Raw genomic sequence first — 22,548 nt, 5'->3', positions numbered from 1 at the left:
TAGGTTACTTAAAATAGTATGCTCTTTTCTTTGACCGGTTTTAAAAATATTAGCATATTTTGTACTGTACATTATAATATTTTGCTGCCAGATTTCATAATTATTGTTTTGGAGAAATATTACACACCTCTCCAGCTGATCTTGCATGGCTTTGATCTCCTTCAGACTTGGTAATTGCTCATGATCAGCTGTTGGCACAGACACCTCCACATCATGTAGCAGGCTGAGAGCATACTGTCGTAGGAGAGTTAGAGAAGACAGCTCCCTCTCTAAGTCCTGACCAACCAGTTCGTATTGGTCCAGATGTGACTGCAGTGTGGCTTTGGAGGCTTTTTCAGCGGTGCAATCAGGAACACGGCCCTTCAGCTCTTCTGTTACAGCTCTAACCTTCATCATCTAAAAAACATAGTTATCTTGTTTGAAAAACTATATATGTGTATGCTTTGTGACATTAACCTGATATAAATATTCAATATACCATTTCAAACCATTTGATTTACTATTTAAAATGTTACAGCATTATAACATTTCCATAATTTGTGTAGGGACAGAGCATCATAACATCAAATGGGGAGTCCACCAATATTTGTTACCAAAAGTAAAACTGTACCTTTTCCCTGAAAGATCTCCATTCGTGGGCCGTATCCTCCAGTACCCTCTCTTGGCCTCTTGCTACACTGCGTAACCTGGTCCAGCGCTGCCACACTGTGGTCATGGATCGACTTATGGTGGCTTTACTGGCATCACTTCCAATCAGCTCTAGCTGGGACGCTTGCTCTTCTAGACCAGTCAACTTTTCTTGAAAACTGTTCACCATGGATACTAACGACTGCAGGACAAAGATGAAGCCATTTTGAATTGGTTTATCATCATGTAGACAGTTGAACAAGTTTGTGTTCTAAAGAAAGAGAGTCAATATGGCATACTTAGCTCACCTTATGACTCCTGAGTTTCTCTTCAGCTTCCTGGCCCGTTGCAGCCTTGGCTGTGGAAAACTCTGTTAGCTTCTTCTCTGCCTCATTCATCAGCTCAATGACTGTCTGTCTGGCCTCCTGATATGAATTCCACTGGGTAACACAGCTAAAAAGGTCACATTATAACTTTGATTATTATTCAGGCCAACAACAAACTACAATAGTAGTCTTTATCAGCATAAATCCTGAGCCAATTTACAACAAAAAAAACCCTTAATATATATAAAAGCTCAAGTGTTTTGGACTTCAACTGTGCTCTGTACCAAACTGTACCTGTTTAGGATGTCTTGGTGGCACTGCAGCTGGTCTCTGACCTCCACACCTCTCTGCTGTGCAGACTCCACACTAAGTCGAAGCTGCTCTTTGGCTGTAGGGTTGACCAGGTTTTCAAGTTGAGGTGGCAATGATTCCAGCTCCTCAAGAACACCCAGGAACTCCTGTTCAGTGGCCATGATATCCTCTTGTTGCCTCAAACATTCCTCATAGTTCTCCACATCCACTCCGAGACTAGCCTGCTGCAAGAAGCCTACAGCGTCCTCTAGCCACTCACATGCTGCTTGCATTCTGGAGTGATACTTCTGGCACAAGGCAAGAGCTTGCTCTAATGTAATCTATAAGAGAAACATTTTGATTTATTTTCTAATAGTAAGCTTACAAGTAAGATTACAAAGTATTTTTTTGGAAGGATAATTTTTTTGGGTTCCCCCAAGAACTGTTCACACTTCCTAAAAAAAATGTTTTTTTTCTTAGTGTGAAGAACTTTTTGCAATATTAAGAACCTTTTGAGCAATGGAAAGGTTCTATGGACACTTACATTTCTTCATGGAACCATATATGCCAATAAAGAACATCTATTTTTAAGAGTTTTTTTAAGGAACTCTTGCTGGCTTAACTTATTAAGAGGCCTGGTAGGCACACCAGAATCCCATGTTGGGGCACAGTATCTTAAACACAACATATTATGGTAAACATATATGCAAGGTTTTTGTGCTTTAGCTAATAGTCTTGGTTAAATTGATGGTTTCAATAAGACTTGCCTGTTTGGAGCTGAGGGCACGTTGAACATCAGCCTCCAGCTTGGCCATCTCTTGTAGACTTGAATCCACGTGAGCAGGAACAAGCTCATTGGCACTGGTGTACTTCTGCTTCTCTCTGGTGCTAAGTGCTGCCACTATCCTCAACCTCGACTGCACTTCTTCTTGCATTATCTGTTGCTTCCGGATCTCCTCCTGGACCTTCTCAACCTTGACGTCTACCACCACCTCAGAGCCAAGCTCATCTTTGATTTGCTGTAGCCAAGTTAAGGTCCGATTGACTTCGGTCTCAAAGTCTTTACTCTGCACAAACCTGTTTTCACACTCCATAATTAGTTCTCCAACAGATGACTGTAAGGACTGAAGCTCTTCCTGCCAAGAGGTCACCCGCTGCTTTGAAGCCTCGTGTGCAGCGGTATCCATGTGGGATACCAGGTTATCCATCTGCTCCATGAGTCGAGTGAGGTGAGAGCTGGCACCTTGAAGACTGGCGGCCAGGGCATGATAGTTTTTCAATCTCTCCTCAGCTGACTGCGTCTCCGCATTGACTTTCACAAGTTGCTCTTTGGTGGCCTTCAGCTCAGAATCAACCTGCATAGCCATTGCTTGATGGTCCTCGAAAGATTCCAGAGTGTCGTCGAGATGTTCTACCCTCTGCTCAATCAATCTTTTGAGTCCGTTGTAAAGGCTAACCAGTTGGGTCATTTCTTCAGGTCTCCAAGGTTGACCAGTGCTCCGAAATCCCTCTTTCTTCTGGTTAAGCTCACTGACGGCTTGTCCAAGATTGGTCAACTCCTCTAGGAGGGCTTTATAATCTGCCTGAAGACTGACAACTTCCTCAGTCTTAATGCTGACAGACTGCGTCCCCAAGTTGTAGAACTGTTCCTCAAGTTCTTTAAGTGCTTTGTGGGTGACATCAATAAAGGAGGCATATTCCTGTCGTGCAAGAATGGCTTGCTGAATCTTCTCCTGTTTCTCTTTGGCTAGTCCTAAAATATTATTGTACTGTTGAGGAAGAGCTATTAATTTCTCATCTAAGTAGCAATGGTCAACTTCATTCAGAGTGGGAAGTATTTCTTGACCCGTTCTTTGCACAGTTAGCAGAAGGTTCTCATATTCCATGGCTTGGTCCAATATTTGTTGGTATTTTGTAAGTTGCGAACTTAATTCTGCATCTCCATTCATGAGGTTGATCTCTGGGAAGGTCACAATATCAGCTTGCTTCAACCACTGGCATATCTTCTCAAGATCTGCCTTGAAGTATTTCCTAGTCACCAACACTTTTTCCAGCTCCTGAAGCCTCTGGCTGCACTTCTGTAGGGCAACCTCGAAGGTATTCTGCAGCTCTTGGAGCTTGTTTAGCATCTCTGATTTCTCTTCTTCAGAGGCATCTTTCATCAAATCCCTACCTTGGGACCACAGGGAGGTCAGCTCACTCTGGTAGGCCCTCAAGCTACTCTGGATGTTCCTGCATGTCCTCACCTGTTTAGATAGGTCATCGGGAAGAAGAGCTATGTACTCCTCTGCTTGTGCTTTCTTTTCATTCTGTTGGACCCAGGTGATAGCTTGATTCACAGCCAGCAGGAACTGGGTTCTCTCAGTGAAGGCTTTGCTTAGGTGTTTCCTACGTTGAGCCACTTTCACACTCAAGGACTCCACTTCTGCTTGAGTTTCTGAGATGAGCTGCTGCAGTCTTTGCCTTTCGTTTAGCCCAAGATGTGCTAAAACTCTATCTGCATCACTCATAGCCTGGGCCAGCAGAAGCTGCTTGACTTCCAGTTCACTGCATATGGTGAGATGGTCAAAGAGGAAACTCTGCGCCAGTTCAGGTGGAGGACTCATCTTCATGGCTTCAGACAGGGCAGGCCGCTGCTCTTCGGCCCATTCGCGAGCTTCCCTCAAACGGGCCTCAACTTGGCCCATGTCTTCAAGGGTCACAATGGAGTCTTGGATCTTCCTCTCAATGAGGCTCTCTAAATGAGCCCATCGCTGCTCAAAGTGGCTGATCTGCTCCTTCACCAGCTCTTTGTCATCCAGGTTTAAGTGGTACATAACTTTTTGCTTCTGCTCTTTGAGGTCCTCAAGTGTGTTTTTCTTTTCTTTAAGAACAACTGAGAGTTTCCGAAGAGCCTCCAAGTGATTAGATGAACTCTCAGCATCAGTTCTACAAAATCATGAAAGAATAATGTAAGTCCCAAAGTCTCAAATTAAACTTTCAGTGTACCACTAATTAAAAGTGTCATACAAATACATTTACACTAAATCCTGAGTAATAGGTCTACCTGGCCAAGTTATCCCACTCCTTGGACACTTGTTCAAAGAGGGCTTCCATGGCACTGATACAGTCATGATACTCTTTAGTCCTCTGCAGATCTTCCTCTCTCTGAGCCTGCAATTTATTAGCCTGATGGCACAGATCTAGCCATGCATGACTCAGTCGACCAATCTCTGTATGCTCAGGAGACTCCTTCCCTTCTGTCAGCTTACTCACAAGTTCTGTCATTTTAGTCAGAGTGCTTTGCCTGCTTTGAAGCTGCTGGCCAAATTCCTACATGCAACATGAGCACAGAGGATAAGACAAGCATTAAAAGAGAGACAAGATGAAGAATGAAAACTCTTTTATGTTATAAATAAATCTCCCTGTGTCTGTGCACATTATTCTAAAAATAAAAATGTCCGTTGTCATAATCTGTCATCAAAATGTAATAACTTTCTCCACATTTGAAACATTTAGCTTTTGTCCCTTTTCTGCTGATGTAGTGAAGGCCAGGGCAGATAAAAAATAATAAAAAATAATATTAACCAATAAAATCATAGCCAACTTTTCCCCACCCTAAATTACATTTACCAATATATACAGTATATATATATATAATTTTTTTTTATTAAATACATAACATTTTAAAAAATCTAAAAATACATTTAAAAAGTTTTATTACATGCATCAAGATCAGACACATATATTTACTTTGGCTTGATCAAGCATGTTTTGAGCAATCTTGGGCTCTAGCTCCGCAGGTCTCCTGGAGAGACTTTGCAATTGCTGTTCCATGTCCTGGAAAAGTGTTGAGAGTTCCTGTTTTTGCTCTTTAATCTCCCTCCAGCTATCTGACAGCTCTTGAGAAATGGTCATCCTGTCCTCAATCTGTAGAATTAAAAATATCAATCATTATTATTAACTAGATTATTTTTACATCCCAAAGCAGTATTTAGTTAAGTCTGCATGATCAAACTCACCATTGTTTTGGTTTGCTGTATTTTGGCAGCTGTAGCCCTTACAGACTCATCAGATAAATCGCACACTGAACAAACCAGGTCAAGATATGTACTGGCCTGCTCCTGTAGGGCCCTGAAGTGCTTCACCTGTGAAGTAGTCATTAAAAAAACTAAATATCATAAAAACACTGAAGTATTGCTTATTTAAATAGTAATAGGCCTATATTAAATGTATATACACATTTAAATCTGTTCAGACACCTTCTAAGCTGGTTTGTTACAGTTAGTACAGAATCACTCTCTTGCTCTGTGGCATCTACCTGTTTCAGAGCCTCCTGAAGGCCATAGGGAGTCTGCGCCTGCAGCTCGATTTCCTCTTTAACGGTAGACAGCCACGTCTGACACTGCTGCAGGGTGTCCTGATGGCTGACGTACTTTTGGAGTTCACGGTCAAGACTCTGATACACCTGATGAGCCAAACGTTAAACATTAGACTATGAAATAAATAAGACAACATTTCTGATAATGAGATACTTTATTAGCAGGAGTGCTCACACGCTGAGCCGTGCTGCAGATAGCCGAATAACTGTCTCGGGTTCCCTGCTGGTGTGCCTGGATCTGCTGACTGATCTTGGCCTGGACTTGCTCTGTGCAGCTACTAGTGAGACGATCGCCTTTGTCCTTCAGGCTGGTCAAACGCTCCTCAAAACCAGCTATCTCCTCCATTATTGCCTGAGAAGAAACAGATCAAATCAGAAATAGAATTGACAAAAATCAAGCTAAGAAAAGTCAGTAGTTACAAACAAAATATATTTATGCATATGTATTAAAAATATAAACATGCCAGGTGATACAAAAGGAAGCAGACTATGAAATTGTTTATGTGACTTCTGGATGGATTATTTATTATATGGATTTTTATGGTAATTTTATTGCTTGCAAGTTGCTGCAAAGCTATTGTTCATGGAATATCTGGAAGGTATAATTAATAGCTATAATAACAGTGTACATACCTTATGTCTGGCTAGCTGTTGTGTGGCTGTCTCTAAATTGCCACTTTGCATGGAATCAGAGGTGACCAGCCTGCTAGACATCTGTAACAGCCATTTCTCTACTTCTTGAAGTTCACAGTTATAGCCCTCATGCTCTCTCACGCTCTCCGTCAAACTCTGAACATGGACCTACAACAGACCAGCAAAATGCATGGAACACAGGTAGTAGAGGCACACATTTTCAAAGGGTCTTGTATTATGCATGAGAGTACCTTGGCATCACTACATAAGTCTTGATACTCGGCTTTCAGCTTGCCAATGTTCTCACTGACAGACGGGTCCCGGATCGTTTCAAGAAGTGCATCTCCCTTCTCTATAACTGATTTGACAGCTGACTCATGGGACTGGATGGTCTGCTGGATTGTCTAGAGGAGGACAAAGGAAGCATGTGACATAGTGAAGGGTTTACATGACTCTCTAAAGATGGTTGTATTAGAAGCTATGCATAATTGTTCATGCTCACACAAATGGAGATGTGATTTATCATATCGTGTCTATATATTCCTCACTCTCTGAATGTTGCCATTAATGGCCACTTGATAAAATAAAACTCCTTATAAAACATTATAACTAATTCACTACAATTATCTGAATTTCTCACAAAAATAATTTTTTTCTCACCTTATATTTGGCTAGCTGAGCCTTTTTTTGATAAAGTTCAGCCTTTGGTTCCACAGGGGACGCCAGCAGTGATTTTGTCTCTGTGAGCCATTGAGATTGAGTTTTGTATTTGTCCAGGAAGTCTTTGGAGAGCTGTATAGATTTCTCTGTGGCACTAAGCTCTGACCGCAGAGCTCTGATCAATGCCTCCAGCTGGGAGAGTCTGGTGTCGACTTCCTCCTTGAGTTTCTCTGCCTCGGGTTCCTCCAGGAACGTCATGGCTCGATCAGTCTTTTCACGCATCATCTTCAGGAAGGTGTGACCCAGCTCCATATCACCCTGCAGAGCCTAAGACATAATATGAAGAACTTCATATGTGGATATGGGCTACCGTTTGGGGTCTGTGAGATTTTTTCATGTTTTTGAAAGAAGTCTCATATGCTTAGGATGCATTTATTTGATCAAAAATACAGTAGGGACAGTAATATTTAAAAGAACTGTTTTAATGTATTTAAAAATGTAGTTTATTCCTGTGTTGCAAAGCTGAATCTGTCTTCAGTGTCACATGATCCTTCAAAAATCATTATAATATACTGATTTGCTGCTCAAGAAACATTTCTTATTATTATCATCATCAATATTGAAAACAGTTCTGCTGCTTGATATTTTGTGGAAACCATGATACATTTTTTTCAGGATTTTTTGATGAATGGAAAATAGCAGCATTTATTTTAAAATAGAAATCTTTTGTAACATTATAAATGTCTTTTATTGACTCCAAACTTTTGAACAAAAGTGTAAACTTGCACAAGTTAAAATATAAAGCTGCTTTATTATTTTTTTAATCAAAAGTCATCATTATTATATTTGTCATACCTCTAATTTTTTCATCTTCTTCTCCATGGCAACACGATCGACCACATCAATGGTAGTGGTGCTCACACTACTGAAGTTCTTTTGAGCTGTGCTCAACCAATCAGAGAAGGTGCTAAAGACACTCTGGGATTCTTCAATACTGGACACTTCCTCCTTCAGCTGCTTGATAGTGTCCTGTAAATGCATATAAAATTAATATAAAATTTCAAATCATTACTTTAAGGGCAAAATATCCTCAAAAATAATCTAAATCTGACTTTATTATGATAAAAATCAAGATATCTTTGAAGGAAAGAGTGTCTTATAAGTAAATAATTAATTCTAAAAATGCCTTAGGTTGTCTTTAAGGGGTAAGGTTTGAGTTATAGTTAGTCTTTCACAAATATAAATAGGTTTATTTAAAAACAAAATAATTATATGTTATGTCCCCATTTAGATAGCCTTCTTCATGTTTTTTGTGGGTTTACTTATCTGTTCTTTAGGTACAAAACTGCCTCAAGAAGTTACACATAGCTAAATCTCACACAACTACTCTTGGAAAGACTATTCATAAATAAAGTAAATACTGCTTTTTCTTTTTATTCTAAAAATTGTGAAAATGTAAAATGTAAAATGAGATTTATAAACACTTTATAGAAGGTTTATGGTATGTCTTAATTTAGATAGCTAGGTAAATATGTTTTTAAAGTGTACCAGCAGGTGCAGCAGCAGGGCATGATAGCGTGACGTCAGTTGTGTGGCTCTAGTGCTGACTCTGCTGCTTATGGGCGTCTCTTCTAAAACCTGTTGGGCCAGGACACTGAGACCCTCGATCTCCTCCTGGTAGGCCAGCACCTCTTCATGCCAACCCTGAACAATCAATCACAACAACATATTACTGATTCCATCCATACATATATTCTACTGGAACACTTCTTTTGGAGCAACTGTATGTTCATGCATAACCTCAACTTGGGTTTGAACCTATAACTTTTGGCGTACCAATCCAGATTTATGGTAAATACGCTGTAAAAAGATATTTTTCAAAGTTGTAAATAAACCTAAAGATTACTGTACATTTACACATTTGAAATATGTCTTCAAGTCTAATTTCACATTTAATTCAATGCGTTAATTGTCGTTTCTTTGTGACTATTTGTGAAATTTAATAGCAAGTTCACAAATAGTAAATCCTACATAATTTTTTTTTTCAGTGAATGTTTCCTGTTCCAACCTTGAGGAGCTGTAGCTGTGCCTCTTTTGTTGCTCTGTCCGAGCGACGGCCAGAGCGTAACTGGCCTTTAGTTTCCATCCCTTTGAGCCAGTTATCCAGCCGCTGGAACTTCTGCTCAATCTGCCGGAGTTTGGCCAGAGCGCTGTTGAGCTGAGATCTGGTCTCACCCAGCCGGGCCTGATACGAGCCCCACTCCTGCTGGACTGTCTCCAGGCATCGGTCCTCTAACTGCGGGTCGCCCCAGGGAATCACCTGCTCTCGGGTTACCAGAAGTGTGTTGAGCAGAGCGTGACCTTCTGTACAGTGCACCTGCAGCTCCTGGAGACAGATATTAGTTATTTCTCCTCTTACAAAAAAAATGTAAATATGAATATGGATGCATAAAATATTGTAGATCACAACTGTATTGGTCAAAAATGGCATTACTTTTAAGTCATTTTAAACCAGTGGGCTGGGTCTGCTAGGGGGGCTTCCAAGGGGGCTGAAGAATGGCTTAAAATTACTTAAATATAATTAAAATTATATATATATATATATATATATATATATATATATATATATATATATATATATATATATATATATATATATATATATATATATATATATATAAGAAAATATGTATAAGTAATAAATAATTAATTATGAATATGAATACATTAAAAACAACCTAACTTAAGTTATATTTTAATTTTTATATAATAAAAAATAAATATATAATTTAAATTATTTAAATATAAACTATTATATTATAATTATATATATATATATATATATATATATATATATATATATATATATATATATATATATATATATATATAATTAAATATATTTTTAATATATATTATTAGATTATAAACTAGTAACAATATTAATATATTAAAACAATCTAACTTAATTAAAAAGCTAAAAAACTAAAATGCTAAAAATATAACCAAGATGTAAACTGAAATTGTACTTCTCTTTTTTAGTTAATGTAATTTCAAAGTTAGACAGTCTAAAAGTCTAAAATTTGATTCATATATTGTCATAAATCATTATATTTGAATATACATGTACTACTTATCTTAAGCATTATAATATTTGTTAATGACATATTCAATTATTTGGCTTTTTTTGTCTAAATATAAAAACTAAATATAAAAAGCATTAGTCATTAAAAAAGAAAAAAATATTAACTCCTGCAAGATGTTTTGAAGTTAAGAAAGATAAAATGAACAAATAAGTTGTCAAATTTGCTCAGCATATAACGACCCTTACAATAGCAATTTCGTCTTCTGACCTGTAGTTTGCGTAGGGTGTCCTCTAGAGTCTCGACGTCTCCCTCCAGCTGTGTGTAGCAGCTCAGTCTCTCCTGCTGTTGCTCCAGCCAGTCTTTAAACTCATGCAGACAGCGCTGATACTCCTGATGGGCCGACACCAGCTCCTCCGCTTTGGCAACTGCACCCTGCGGCAGAAAAATGTGAGTGCATTAACGCATGCTAAATATTCTATATGGTGACCAATGAGGGATGAATTTTACCTGGGCTTTATTTTTGACTATGTTATAGCGCTCTTGCAAGTCTTGAATCTCTAGCTGGGTGACATAGTGCTCAGCCATGTTGGATCCCTTCATAGATATGACGTCCAGAACACTTCTGTGACTTAAAACGTCCTCTAAGAGCAACTGAAATTAGGAGAATGTTTGTGACATTTATTAGAATACAATTATAAATTATTCAGAGACTAAACGCGTTGACAATATCACCGTACTTTGGCTTTGCCCAAGTTGGTGGTTTTGTCTCTCATCTCAGAACACTGTTTGTCTGCAGAGTTTAAAGTCTCTTCCACAGTCTCCATCCAGCTCACAAACTGACGCACGTCCTCTTGGTAACTGGTCCACTGTGACAGAGCACCCTCCAGTTGACTGTTCGAACCCAAACATGACATACTTTAATATGGTAGCTCTTTTTATTAACAACCATTTTTGCCTGTATAGGGTTCTAGAGTTTAAAACATTTTGCTAATGTTCCCTTTAAATTATGAAAACGTTATTTCTGAATGTTCTCTGAACCTTTAAAATCGCCTGTTTTTAAAATGTTCTAAAAATATTTTTCTTGGTTATACGAATGTTCTCTGAACCTTTAAAATCGCCTGTTTTTAAAATGTTCTAAAAATATTTTTCTTGGTTATACGAATGTTAAGGGAACATTACGTAATAAACATAATTTTGCAAACATTATGGGAACGTTACTTCAGAATGTTTTCTACACATTCTGAAAGAAGTAGTAACATTAAAAAAAAAATGAGCTGAAAATCCAACTTATTCGTTTCAGAAAAAACCTTCATTAACAATGTATAAATAATGTTTTTGTGCTAATGTTATTAAAAATCGAAGAGCTTTGAACAAATACTCTATTAACTTTTTCTGGAATAATGTGAAAGAACCTTGTTAGAATGTTAATCAAAGTTATGAGAAAGTTCCCTGTTAGCTGGGTGGTTTGCATGCGCTAGGTTCCAAATAAAAAGAGAAAATGATTATGAGTTTGTTTAATTTGTAAAATGAAAAATATTCATATATATATGAAACATGCACTCTCTACTACCAACACATAATATTTCTTTACCATGACATATTAGTGTAAATATACTTTTTATGACTTCGATTGAATACAAGTGTATTTTTTGCACTGCAGTGTTTTTGCACTGATTTTAATACAACCATATTGACCTTTTGCATTGAATAGATGCAGACAGCAGTCCATCCCAGGAGTCCTTGAGGTCCTCGATTTGTTGGCGGACCAAAGGTACACCCTCAGCGGAGGTGTTCCTCTGAACAGACTCTCCTCTTGTTAGCAGCATTTTCAGCTGTATTTCCTTCTCTTGACGTGCCGTCAGTAAAGCCTGTGTAACATGTATGCATTTATGTCAGACCTCTCATTACATGTAAACTACATGATAAGGGCCATGAAATGTCAAGTACTTTAGAATAAATGTTCAGAATGTGGCCCTGTGCTTAATGAAAACTGCACAGTATATATCGTCCACACAAAAGTACTAGCATATATATATAATATAAATATAAAATATAGCATATATTCAACAATAAACATTTCAGTAGTGTAGTTTCTATTTTATCTTTGATTTATGTGGCATCCAATTATCATTTTGGAAGTAAATATGGTTATTTAACGAGAAATATATATTCTCTGCTGTGTTCTTCACCTCGACTTTGATCATCCTGCTGTCCAGAACGTTTTTGTCTGCGGTGGGAGTGCAGTAGGTTTGCAGCATGTGACTGGTATCAGCCACCCAGTTCTGCAGCTCTTTCAGGCCCTGCGAGAACAGCTGGTGCTCGGACACAATGCGGTCGATTCTAGATGCTTTTTCCTATCGGACAAGCACAACATAATTGGATAAATAATCAGTTCTAGAGATAAAGTGAATCAGTTGCTTAGTATAATATGTGCATGATCCACACATGATCATAACATACAGTTAATAATTAATCATTTGGTAGGGGTAGCATCTTATTAGAAATAGTCAATGTGTTAAAAGGAAAGGAACAGCACCTTTTTAGTCATGTTGTATACTTATCAGGTCTGGATGATTATTCCATATGATTTGTTTTCATTAGTATTTAGGCCATAAAAAAATACTTACACTGCCCTAAATACATAATTTTTGAGTACTTAACTGAGCCCTTAATACAATGTGAATATGACATCAAAAACAATACTTTCTGAAATTGAATAACTATTCATGAGCTTAATTATTCCATACAATGTTTCCACTATGTGTCCTCCACCCTAAATTGAAACACTTGGGCTGTGTCCAAAACTGAAGGTCACTGACTGTATGCCACTGACTAGCGTTTAATTGAAAGTACATATCAAGAAAAATTGTTTCAAATATCATCAATATCATGTTTTAATATAATTCAATATCATTTAGATATCCAAGCAAACATTTCATGACCACATTGCTTATTTCTTGGTTGAAATAAACAAATAATTTTTTTTTTTTTTTTTTTTTTTTTTACATAGATTTTACATAGATTAATTTTCTGCTCCATCAGACAGCATTTTTATGGTGACAAGACATTACATAAACATTGGATTTAGATGCGTCTTGATGTCCTCCAATCTTCATTTGACACCCGATTTTTTAAGGTTTCGGACACAGCCCTATGTGCACACACAGTCTGTCGACCCCTGCAGCACCGGGGACGGGTAGCCATCGGGCAGACAGATGGGACGTTACCTTGGTCAGGTTGCTTAAAGCTAGGTACTGAGCTGAGAGCTGCGAGACACGGTGCACAAAGCCCTTTCCGGCCGTGTGTCCGTCCCACAGCTGCTGGGCCTTCTCCCTCAACCTGTGCAGCTGAGACTCCTTAGAGGCTAATTCCTCTAGCAGAGACTGTGAAAGCACAGGCACGTTAGCACAGAGCAGCATCACACACAGTCCTTTGTTAGTCAGATGATTAATAAAGCAACATGGCAGCACATGAAAAGGACAAACGTTAAGACTGGGGATGAGCAATGTTAAAATGTGCATGACAGAGAAGCAGATTAAAGCATGACATGAAAGCAGCTGTTTTCTACACTCAATCACATGCACTGATTGTTTTCTATACATACATTCTGACATTAAAGTCAAAATAAAACAAACTGACTCTGCTTACTTTGTTAGTACACTTCCCTGGTCTTATTGTGCATACATCAGTGTTGTTACTTAAAACAGAAACTAAAAGTTTTTGTTAACTGAAATAACCTGAAATAAAATATATATAAAATATAAATATTAAATGGAAAACTTAAACTTAAAAAAACTACGGAAGAGGATTAGGGCCAAGCAATAATAAAAAAAATAAAATCATCTTGAGATTAAAGTTGTTAAATTTTGAGAAAAAACTCTAAATAAAATGTTTAGAATAAAGTCATTAAATTACGAGAAAAAAAATCGTTAAATTTTGAGAAAAAAGTCAAGATAAAATGTTGAGAATAAAGTCATTAAATTACGAGAAAAAAGTCTAAATAAAATGTTGAGAATAAACTCGTTATATTATGAGAAAAAAACTCGTTAAATTTCGAGAAAAAAGTCGAGATAAAATGTTGAGAATAAAGTCATTAAATTATGAGAAAAAAGTCGTTAAATTACAACACAAATTCGTTAAATTATGACAAAAATGGAGTTAAATTTTGAGAAAAGTCGAGATAAAATGTTGAGATAAACTCGTTAAATTATGAGAAAAAAACTCATTAATATTCGAGAAAAAAGTCAAGATAAAATGTTGAGAATAAACTCATTAAATTATGACTTTATTCTCAACATTTTACCTCAACTTTTTTCTCAAAATGTAACCATTTTTTTTCTCGTAATTTAACGAGTTTATTCTCAACATTTTATCTCAACTTTTTTCTCAAAATTTAACAACTTTAATCTCGAGATGGTTTTAATTTTTTATTATTGCTTGGCCCTAATCCTCTTCCGTAAAAAACAAACAAAAATTAAATAAAAAAACTGAAACTAAATAGAAATATATTTTAAAAACTACATAAAATTACAAAAACTAAAAAATATATAAAATAATAATAAATAAATAATACTAGAATAACACTGGCACAAATCTTCATAACTGTCTTTATAATATTTCATCAAAATAAAATAACTTTGCTTTTCGAATGATGTCACCAAGGCCACGCAGGCCATTTCATAACATTAACCAACAGCCAAACAGCTATTTAACTTAGCCTTCTTTTTATAAGCCAAATAAATCCTGATGCAATAATAAATCCCTACCCTACATATTTTTACAAATATAATAAAGTATACGTTACACTATGGAATTTAAATGAGCTGTGAATGATATTTCATGTTCAGCAGCAATGCCATGAAGCGTAGCTACTCCGATCAGCTAGAATGATGCTTGTGAATGGCTCTTCTGCTAATGGCTGTGAATAGAGATGGTTTTGATTACGCTGTACTACACCTGTAACCTGTGCAGTTCCTGTTTCTTGGCTGTGAGGTCATGTAGACGACTGCTGCTCTCCCGTACGGCTTCTTCGGTTTCATTCAGCCAGTCCTGGAGTGGTTCCACACTCGTTTCAAAGTCTCGCATTTGAGACTGAAGATTCTGGAAAAAATAGTCAATGATGCTTAATTTAAAGAGAGAATGATTGATTGGCTAGATCAGGAATTTACAATGTTTTTTGTCTGCTGAGGTCCTATGATCTAAATTATTTACTTAAGTATGCCTTGAGATTGCAAGTAATGTTGTAACCTTTCAAGAAATATCAAATAGCATGAATAATAAATGTAACTAGATTTTTAGATGTTGCAGGTAACTGCTATTGTGTTATGCAAAGGCTGTTTTGTATGGAAAACAAGTCAGAATTGCAGCAGTGCTCCCCACAGGTTTGAAATATACTCCTATTACCCACGGCACAAAAATGGTCTACTACATGTGACAAACAAATAAGGTGTGAATTTTAACAGTATTTTTATTTATTGAAATTAAGTTTAATTACATAGCATACTATTACATTTAATTGCATACTAATATTATGCATTGTAAATTATGCAAAATTGCAGCATTTAAATGGTTCTCATTTTCCTATGTTCTCCTTGCTGTCATATAGTGTCTCTCTCAGTGAATGGGACATAGATTTTACTAGTAAAATTTATGAAATGAATATTATATGTGTCAAATAATGTTCTTAGTCTTTTCTTCCTGTGGGGGAGACTACAATAATTTACTATGAATTAAATGGAAATCAAATTAAATAGAATTTATTGTGTAACCAAAATACCAATAATGCCCAAAAGAAAAAGAAAAAACTTTTAATTACTTTGACTTTTGACTACTTGACTTTTAATTATAAACAACCCCGAAATACACCGGGACTTTTATTTTGAAATGCCTGTACTATTGCAGGCTGATCCTTCAGATTAGACATTGTAATAATTCATCAACTTCAGTTCATTAGCAATCGCTTGGCATAATTCTGCGCTTTTCACTGATTGAGAATCACTTTGAAGCAGTCCGAACATAGAGTCTGAAGCGCTGTTGCGCGAGCTTGTAGAACGCGCAACAGCGCCCCCTTGTGACTTTGCAAAATGCAGCGCCCGTGGGAATGTAAGCGGGAGTAAACAGTTCTGACGCACACATAACGAGCAGGTACGAGTAAAAGTATAAGAAGTAAAAATAATAAAAGCAAAAATGTGTCTCCAAATATACTTGGGCGGTCGTTAATATACGTGGGCGGCCCACCCAAGTAAAGTCTATGTGTGGGAAGCACTGTGCAGGGATATAAACTTGTAATTCTGAGAAAAGGTCAGAATTGCGAGATACAGTATGAACTAGGAATTGTGAGGAAAAAGTCCAATAATCAATTTTTATTCCCTGGTGGAAACAAGTTTACATAGTTTTGAGTTGTAGATTACTGGCCCCAATCAAGAGTCTCGGACTCAACAGATGTCAACAGATTTACAAATGTGTGTGAATTTTTTTATGATTAAATGATCTCTCATAAGATCAGACACCTGTAAGGCGGTCTCTCTCTGGTGCAGGTTTGTCATAAGTGTTTTCCAGTCTTCTCTGGTTGTGTTTATTTTGGCTCTAACCGACTCCACTCTGTCACTGGCAGCGATACTCATCAGCAGCTCTCCGCTGGCTGCCACTGTGTTCAGTTTGCCGTGGCCTTGCTCACGGTCACTTAGAAACTCCTGAAATAAGAAACACTTACTCTCATAAATGGAATTAACTATATTTTGTGTTTCAAACTGGAATGGAATCTATTGGAAAACTCATAATAAATCAATAAAATGTTACCTGGATCTTCTGCAGGCTGGATGATGCTTCAGCCAAATTCTGAGGCACATCAAAACATTTGGCTGTATTGATTTTCGCATTGACCAGCCACTGCTGAAAGTCTCGAAAAGCAGCACGGAACCGTTGTTCCAGGAGCTTCTCCTTTCCCTGACACTCGCGAGATGCCTGGAGACTGAGGCTACAGTGAAGAAGAAAGATGAGAGTGAGAGTGCTGAAGAAAAAGATTTCACTGCAGGGATTTGAACAAAAATGATTACATGCAAAGTCAGTCTTAGACGGCAAATCTACCATTTGCAGACTCTCTGATGCTGTCAGGGTTCTGTCACTTTGGTCTGGTTTATTCTTGATTTGGTGACAGAGCTCTAATACTTCTGTGCGAGTGTGGGTTTTGAGTGTGTGTGGAGCGTGGTGTTCAGATCCTGGCAATTCAGTCTAGCTCAGTGTCTGTGTTCAGACATTCATGCTCCATGATTGTTCTCTTGTTGTGAGCGCACGGGTTGAGTGTTCGTTCTCTCACCGAGCACTGTTGTCTCATGTGTGCTTTTGTCGAGCACCCGGTTTGCATTTTCATTGGCCAGGCAGTCTTGTGGTTTTGTGGTTTGTGTAGCACATGGTTCATGTTTATCAACGACCATGTGCTTTTGTGTTGTCTTGTTCTGTCATGTTTTGTGTGAGCACATGGCTTTGTTTTGTTTGTTTCTATGTGCTATTGGCTCAACCTTGCCCATCGTTACCTGATTAAACAAGAAGGATAACGAGGGGCGAGGTAATAAACCAATTATTACCTCGCCCCTCGTTATCCTTCTTGTTTTTTCTCCTATTTATTCTCCCCGTTACCCCTGTTCTGTGCAAGTTTGTTGTCATACATTCCATGTGTGCTGCTCTCCCTAGCTTTACTGTATCCAGCTCCCAGCCTTGTCTGCTCAAGCCCTGCTCTGCCGAAGAACTTCATTTTTTTCCCAACAGGGTAGTATTAGTTTGTCTTTTGCTTTATGTTTCTATCTAAATAAAACACTGAAGTGCATCTCTGCATTTGGGTCCTCACTTCCCAGCACCGCACATGACAGATGCATATTGCACACAAAAATGGCAAGAGTTTTTGTCAAAACGGCAAACTTAAATCTGAATTGCCAGCTTCTACACAATATCTGTGAATCAGGGTTGCAAAAAGTAGCATTTCTGAATAAGAATGAGTAACGTCTCGGTTACATAGGTAACCCTCGTTCCCTGAAGGAGGGAACGGAGACGTACGTCGGACAGACCGACGAATAGGAATCTCGCTAGAGAGGCCAATCTACTTCGAGTGTAACTAAACGAGCCAATGCACATTGGCATGCAATCATATGCATCAGCTGCTCGCCTCGCAGCGCGGGTATATAATGAGCAGCAGGTGCGTTGCATCTTCAGGTTTTCGCTGAGGAGCCGAACCCAGCAGGCGGCAGCATCAGCAGGACAACGCCTGTGGCGACGGGACGTACGTCTCCGTTCCCTCCTTCAGGGAACGAGGGTTACCTATGTAACCGAGACGTTCCCATTCAGTCGGTCACGTTCGACGTACGTCGGACAGACCGACGAATAGGAATCCCTACCAAAGCGCCACAGGGGCTGCCCTCTTCCAGCGCTCTGTCGTGAGCCACCTGAACCCCCTTGCCTAAGGACGGTGGGACCAGGCTCACGCAGAGAGGGTCGATCACTGTTGTTCCCAAAACCCACTCAGTGCGACAATTGGATAACGCTGGGAAAGCGTAGCCTTACATGCGATAAGGAACGCTGCGGAAGCCATATCCTTCCCCGAAGGAGTTATATGGATAAGTACATATGGACTAACCTTGTAGGTTGTACAACATATGGAAGAACTGGGGTGACTCCACTCGGTGAGAGATGGGTTCTCCCAGAGGGAAAGACACGGGCTTCGTTTAGGAGCAGCCGTGGAAAAAGCCATATGGGATCCCCGTAGGGTCACACATATGGAACCCAGCCTAAATCCGGTTCTCAAGGATACAACGGAGTATAGGCCTGGCGCCAGACGCTCCGCCACGTCGGCTGCCGAAGGGTAACCGGAGGACTCAACAGGGTCTGCCCGTAGGGACTCTCTGGAGAATAGAATGCGCATGTAGCGCAGCAAGCCGACACTAAGCCGGGGCCTCTCCGTGCCTCTGACCTGAGGCGAGAACCGAAGGCTATAGTATCTAGCGAACGTGTTAGGTGTCGCCCAGCCCGCAGCTCTACAAATGTCTGTTAGCGAGGCGCCACGAGCCAGCGCCCAGGAGGATGCCACACCTCTCGTGGAGTGGGCATGCAACCTGAGCGGGCAGGGCACGCCCTGAGCTTGGTAAGCCAGGGCGATGGCATCCACTATCCAGTGGGCCATCCTCTGCTTGGAGACAGCCTTTCCCTTCTGCTGGCCTCCGTAACAGACGAAGAGCTGGTCTGAGGTCCTAAAGCTTCGAGTTCTGTCTATGTACAGTCGCAAGGCGCGAACTGGACAGAGCAAAGCCAGGGCTGGGTCTGCCTCCTCCGAGGGCAGCGCTTGCAGGCTCACCACCTGATCCCTGAAGGGAGTGGTAGGAACCTTGGGCACATAGCCAGGCCGGGGTCTCAGTACCACGTGGCTGTCACCCGGCCCGAACTCTAGGCACGATTCGTCGACCGAAAATGACTGCAGGTCCCCTACCCTCTTGATGGAGGCCAATGCCACCAGCAGCAAAGTTTTCATAGAGAGAATCTTTAAGTCTGCTGACAGCAAAGGCTCAAAGGGAGCAATCTGGAGTGCTCTGAGCACCAGAGTAAGGTCCCAAGAGGGTATGGAGGGGGACGAGGAGGATTTAACCGTCTCGCCCCCTAAGGAACCTGACGACCAGGTCGTGCTGACCAACAGATTTGCCATCTATGTGGTCGTGGTAAGCGGAGATAGCAGCAGAATGGACTTTGAGGGTGGAGGGGGACAGCCTACGCTCCAACCCTTGCTGCAAGAAGGAAAGCACGACACCGATCGAGCATCTTCGGGGGTCTTCTCGGCGAGAAGAGCACCACTCGACGAACAGGTTCCACTTCGAGGCGTAAGCACGTCTCGTAGACAGTGCACGTGCCGAAGTGATGGTGTTAAGTACCTCGGGGGGTAAGTCACCTAGAACCTCCGCGTCCCGTCCAGGGACCAGACATGGAGTTTCCAGAGGTCTGGACGCGGGTGCCAAAGAGTGCCCCGTCTCTGAGAGAGGAGGTCCTTCCTCAGAGGGATGGGCCAGGGAGGGGCTGTCGCGAGGAGTGAGAGTTCTGGGAACCAGGTCCGGTTGGGCCAGTAAGGCGCAACTAACAAGACCTGCTCCTCGTCCTCCCTGACTTTGCACAGGGTCTGTGCAAGTAGGCTCACTGGGGGAAACGCATATTTGCGCAGGCCCCGGGGCCAGCTGTGAGCCAGTGCGTCTGTCCCGAGTGTTCCCTCGGTCAGAGAGTAAAACAACTGGCAGTGGGAGGTTTCTGGTGAGGCAAACAGGTCTACCTGAGCCTCTCCGAACTCTCTCCAGATCAGCTGAACCACCTGGGGGTGGAGTCGCCACTCTCCGGGCAGCGCAGCTCGTGATAGCTCGTCGGCCACACGGTTGAGCACACCGGGGACATGAATGGCGCGAAGCGACCTCAGATGCTTCCGACTCCACAGGAGGAGATGGCGGGCGAGTTGCGACATGCGACGGGAGCGTAGACCACCTTGGCGGTTGATGTACGCAACGGTCGCAGTGTTGTCCGTACGGACCAGTACATGCTTGTCGCGAAGCAGGCCTTTGAGGCGGCTCAGCGCAAGGCGTACTGCCAGCAACTCGAGGCAATTGATGTGCCAATGCAGATGGGGTCCCGTCCAAACCCCTGAGACTGCATGCCCGTTGTACGTGGCACCCCAGCCGGTGGCAGAAGCATCTGTGAAAACCACAGCATGCCGGGACACCTGTTCTAGGGGCACTCCTGCCCGGAGAAACAAAGGGTCCGACCACGGACTGAAGGTTCGGCGGCACTCCTGAGTGATTGGCACCCGGAACGTGCCGCGTTGCCACGCCCATCTCGGGACTCGGCCGTGAAGCCAGTGCTGAAGCGGTCTCATATGAAGCAGCCCGAGCGGTGTTACAGCCGCTGCAGCCGCCATATGCCCCAGGAGCCTCTGAAAAAACTTCAGTGGGACCGCTGTCCTGCCATTGAACGTATTCAGGCAGTTCAACACCGACCGAGCACGTTCCTCTGTGAGGCGTGCTACCCGTTCGACCGAATCCAACTCCATACCGAGAAAAGAGATCCTCTGCACTGGGGCGAGTTTGCTCTTCTCCCAGTTGACCTGAAGCCCCAACTGGCTGAGGTGCCTGAGCACTAAGTCCCTGTGTTCGCACAACTGATCCCGAGACTGTGCTAGAATGAGCCAGTCGTCCAGGTAGTTGAGAATGCGAACACCCTGTTCTCTCATGGGAACAAGGGCTCCCTCCACGACTTTCGTGAAGACGCGGGGAGACAGGGCCAGCCCGAAGGGTAAGACTCTGTACTGATATGCTCGACCTTCGAACGCGAATCTCAGGAATGGCCTGTGTCGAGGAAGAATCGAAACATGAAAGTACGCGTCCTTCAGGTCGATCGCTGCAAACCAATCTCGGGGACGGATGCACTCGAAAATGCGTTTCTGCGTAAGCATTTTGAACGGTAGCTTGTGAAGGCTCCGATTCAAAACTCGCAGGTCCAAGATCGGTCGTAACCCGCCGCTTTTCTTGGGTACAATGAAGTAGGGGCTGTAGAACCCTGACCTCAAATCGGCTGGAGGGACCGGCTCTATCGCGTCCTTCGCCAGTAGGACTGCAATCTCCGCACGCAGAACAGGGGCATCGACATCTTTCACTGAAGTGAAGAGGACGCCCCTGAACTTGGGGGGACGCCGGGCGAACTGAATCGCATAGCCGAGCCTGATGGTCCGGAGGAGCCAGCGAGACGGACTGGGGAGCGCTAGCCAGGCTCCCAGAGACCGCACCAGCGGCACCAAGGGGACCACCGGCGTACCCGCCGCGGGGCAGCGAGGTGGAACGCAGGGACGCGGCCCGGGAGGCTCTCTGTGTGAGGCGGCCCGAAGCGGGGTCACAGTGTGCTGTGCAACACTTACCTGCCTCCACGGGTGGACAGAGGGAGCAGTCGAGGATTTGCTTACCTGCTGCTCGCTGCTGTCCGCTGGCGACAGAAGAGGTGGATGAGAGTGGTGAGGTTCTAGCCCTCCCACTGCTCTCCGAGCCCTCTTCGGACCCGGAGATAAAGGAAACTGCTCTTTTCTTGAAAATTTGGGGGCGGAACAAAAGGAAACAACAAAAGATTCTCCACCCGGCCCTCCTCCGGGGGAAGGAGTGGTGCATTCACCACCTCCTGAAGAGCAGTCCCCTCCATCTCCGGGTCGCCCGTCCTAGGGCCGCTTGGACTTGGCCTTGCCACCCTTCTTCTTGGGGGGTGGCTGGACGGGCTGGGCGCCCCGCCCGCGACCGGCTCCACGGCGCCGCTTGGATGGAGGCTGCTGCTGCTGGGGCGCGGGAGCGGGGGCGGCTGCAGGGGGGCGCCCTCGGCGACGGGTAGTCTGAGGTGCCGCCGGCGGTGGAGGTGCAGCAGCTGACCGCCTCGGCAGGATGTGACTGATGGCCTCAGACTGCCTTTGTACAGCCGAGAACTGTTGGGCAAAGTTCTCGACCGCGTCGCCGAAAAGGCCGGTCTGGGACACGGGGGAATTAAGAAACCTGACCTTGTCGGTATCCCTCAT

At 41.9% G+C, this 22,548-nt stretch overlaps 1 protein-coding gene across 14 annotated transcripts in view; it reads right to left on the bottom strand.

Moving 5' to 3' along the window:
• The window catches only part of syne1b (spectrin repeat containing, nuclear envelope 1b), a 138,199-nt gene that overhangs the window by 50,707 nt on the left and 64,944 nt on the right, over positions 1-22,548 (bottom strand). For 13 of the 14 annotated variants that reach the window (XM_067367829.1, XM_067367827.1, XM_067367828.1 and 10 more), the window contains 25 exons: positions 16,782-16,959; positions 16,493-16,675; positions 14,940-15,083; positions 13,211-13,366; positions 12,173-12,337; positions 11,679-11,851; positions 10,721-10,874; positions 10,491-10,634; positions 10,251-10,415; positions 8,966-9,283; positions 8,446-8,601; positions 7,753-7,926; positions 6,898-7,224; positions 6,489-6,641; positions 6,238-6,405; positions 5,780-5,956; positions 5,545-5,691; positions 5,246-5,371; positions 4,977-5,153; positions 4,291-4,556; positions 2,012-4,172; positions 1,248-1,585; positions 936-1,080; positions 611-829; positions 128-396 (listed from right to left, as the gene is read on the bottom strand). In XM_067367829.1, coding sequence (XP_067223930.1) covers positions 128-396; positions 611-829; positions 936-1,080; positions 1,248-1,585; positions 2,012-4,172; positions 4,291-4,556; positions 4,977-5,153; positions 5,246-5,371; positions 5,545-5,691; positions 5,780-5,956; positions 6,238-6,405; positions 6,489-6,641; positions 6,898-7,224; positions 7,753-7,926; positions 8,446-8,601; positions 8,966-9,283; positions 10,251-10,415; positions 10,491-10,634; positions 10,721-10,874; positions 11,679-11,851; positions 12,173-12,337; positions 13,211-13,366; positions 14,940-15,083; positions 16,493-16,675; positions 16,782-16,959 — 6,783 coding nt within the window. The remainder of the gene's footprint in view (positions 1-127; positions 397-610; positions 830-935; positions 1,081-1,247; positions 1,586-2,011; positions 4,173-4,290; positions 4,557-4,976; positions 5,154-5,245; positions 5,372-5,544; positions 5,692-5,779; positions 5,957-6,237; positions 6,406-6,488; positions 6,642-6,897; positions 7,225-7,752; positions 7,927-8,445; positions 8,602-8,965; positions 9,284-10,250; positions 10,416-10,490; positions 10,635-10,720; positions 10,875-11,678; positions 11,852-12,172; positions 12,338-13,210; positions 13,367-14,939; positions 15,084-16,492; positions 16,676-16,781; positions 16,960-22,548) is intronic. The other variant, XM_067367835.1, reaches the window with a different exon arrangement.

Source organism: Chanodichthys erythropterus, chromosome 18, assembly GCF_024489055.1.
Source record: "Chanodichthys erythropterus isolate Z2021 chromosome 18, ASM2448905v1, whole genome shotgun sequence".
NCBI lineage: Eukaryota > Metazoa > Chordata > Actinopteri > Cypriniformes > Xenocyprididae > Chanodichthys > Chanodichthys erythropterus.
This window is presented reverse-complemented; position numbering and strand designations above follow the sequence as displayed.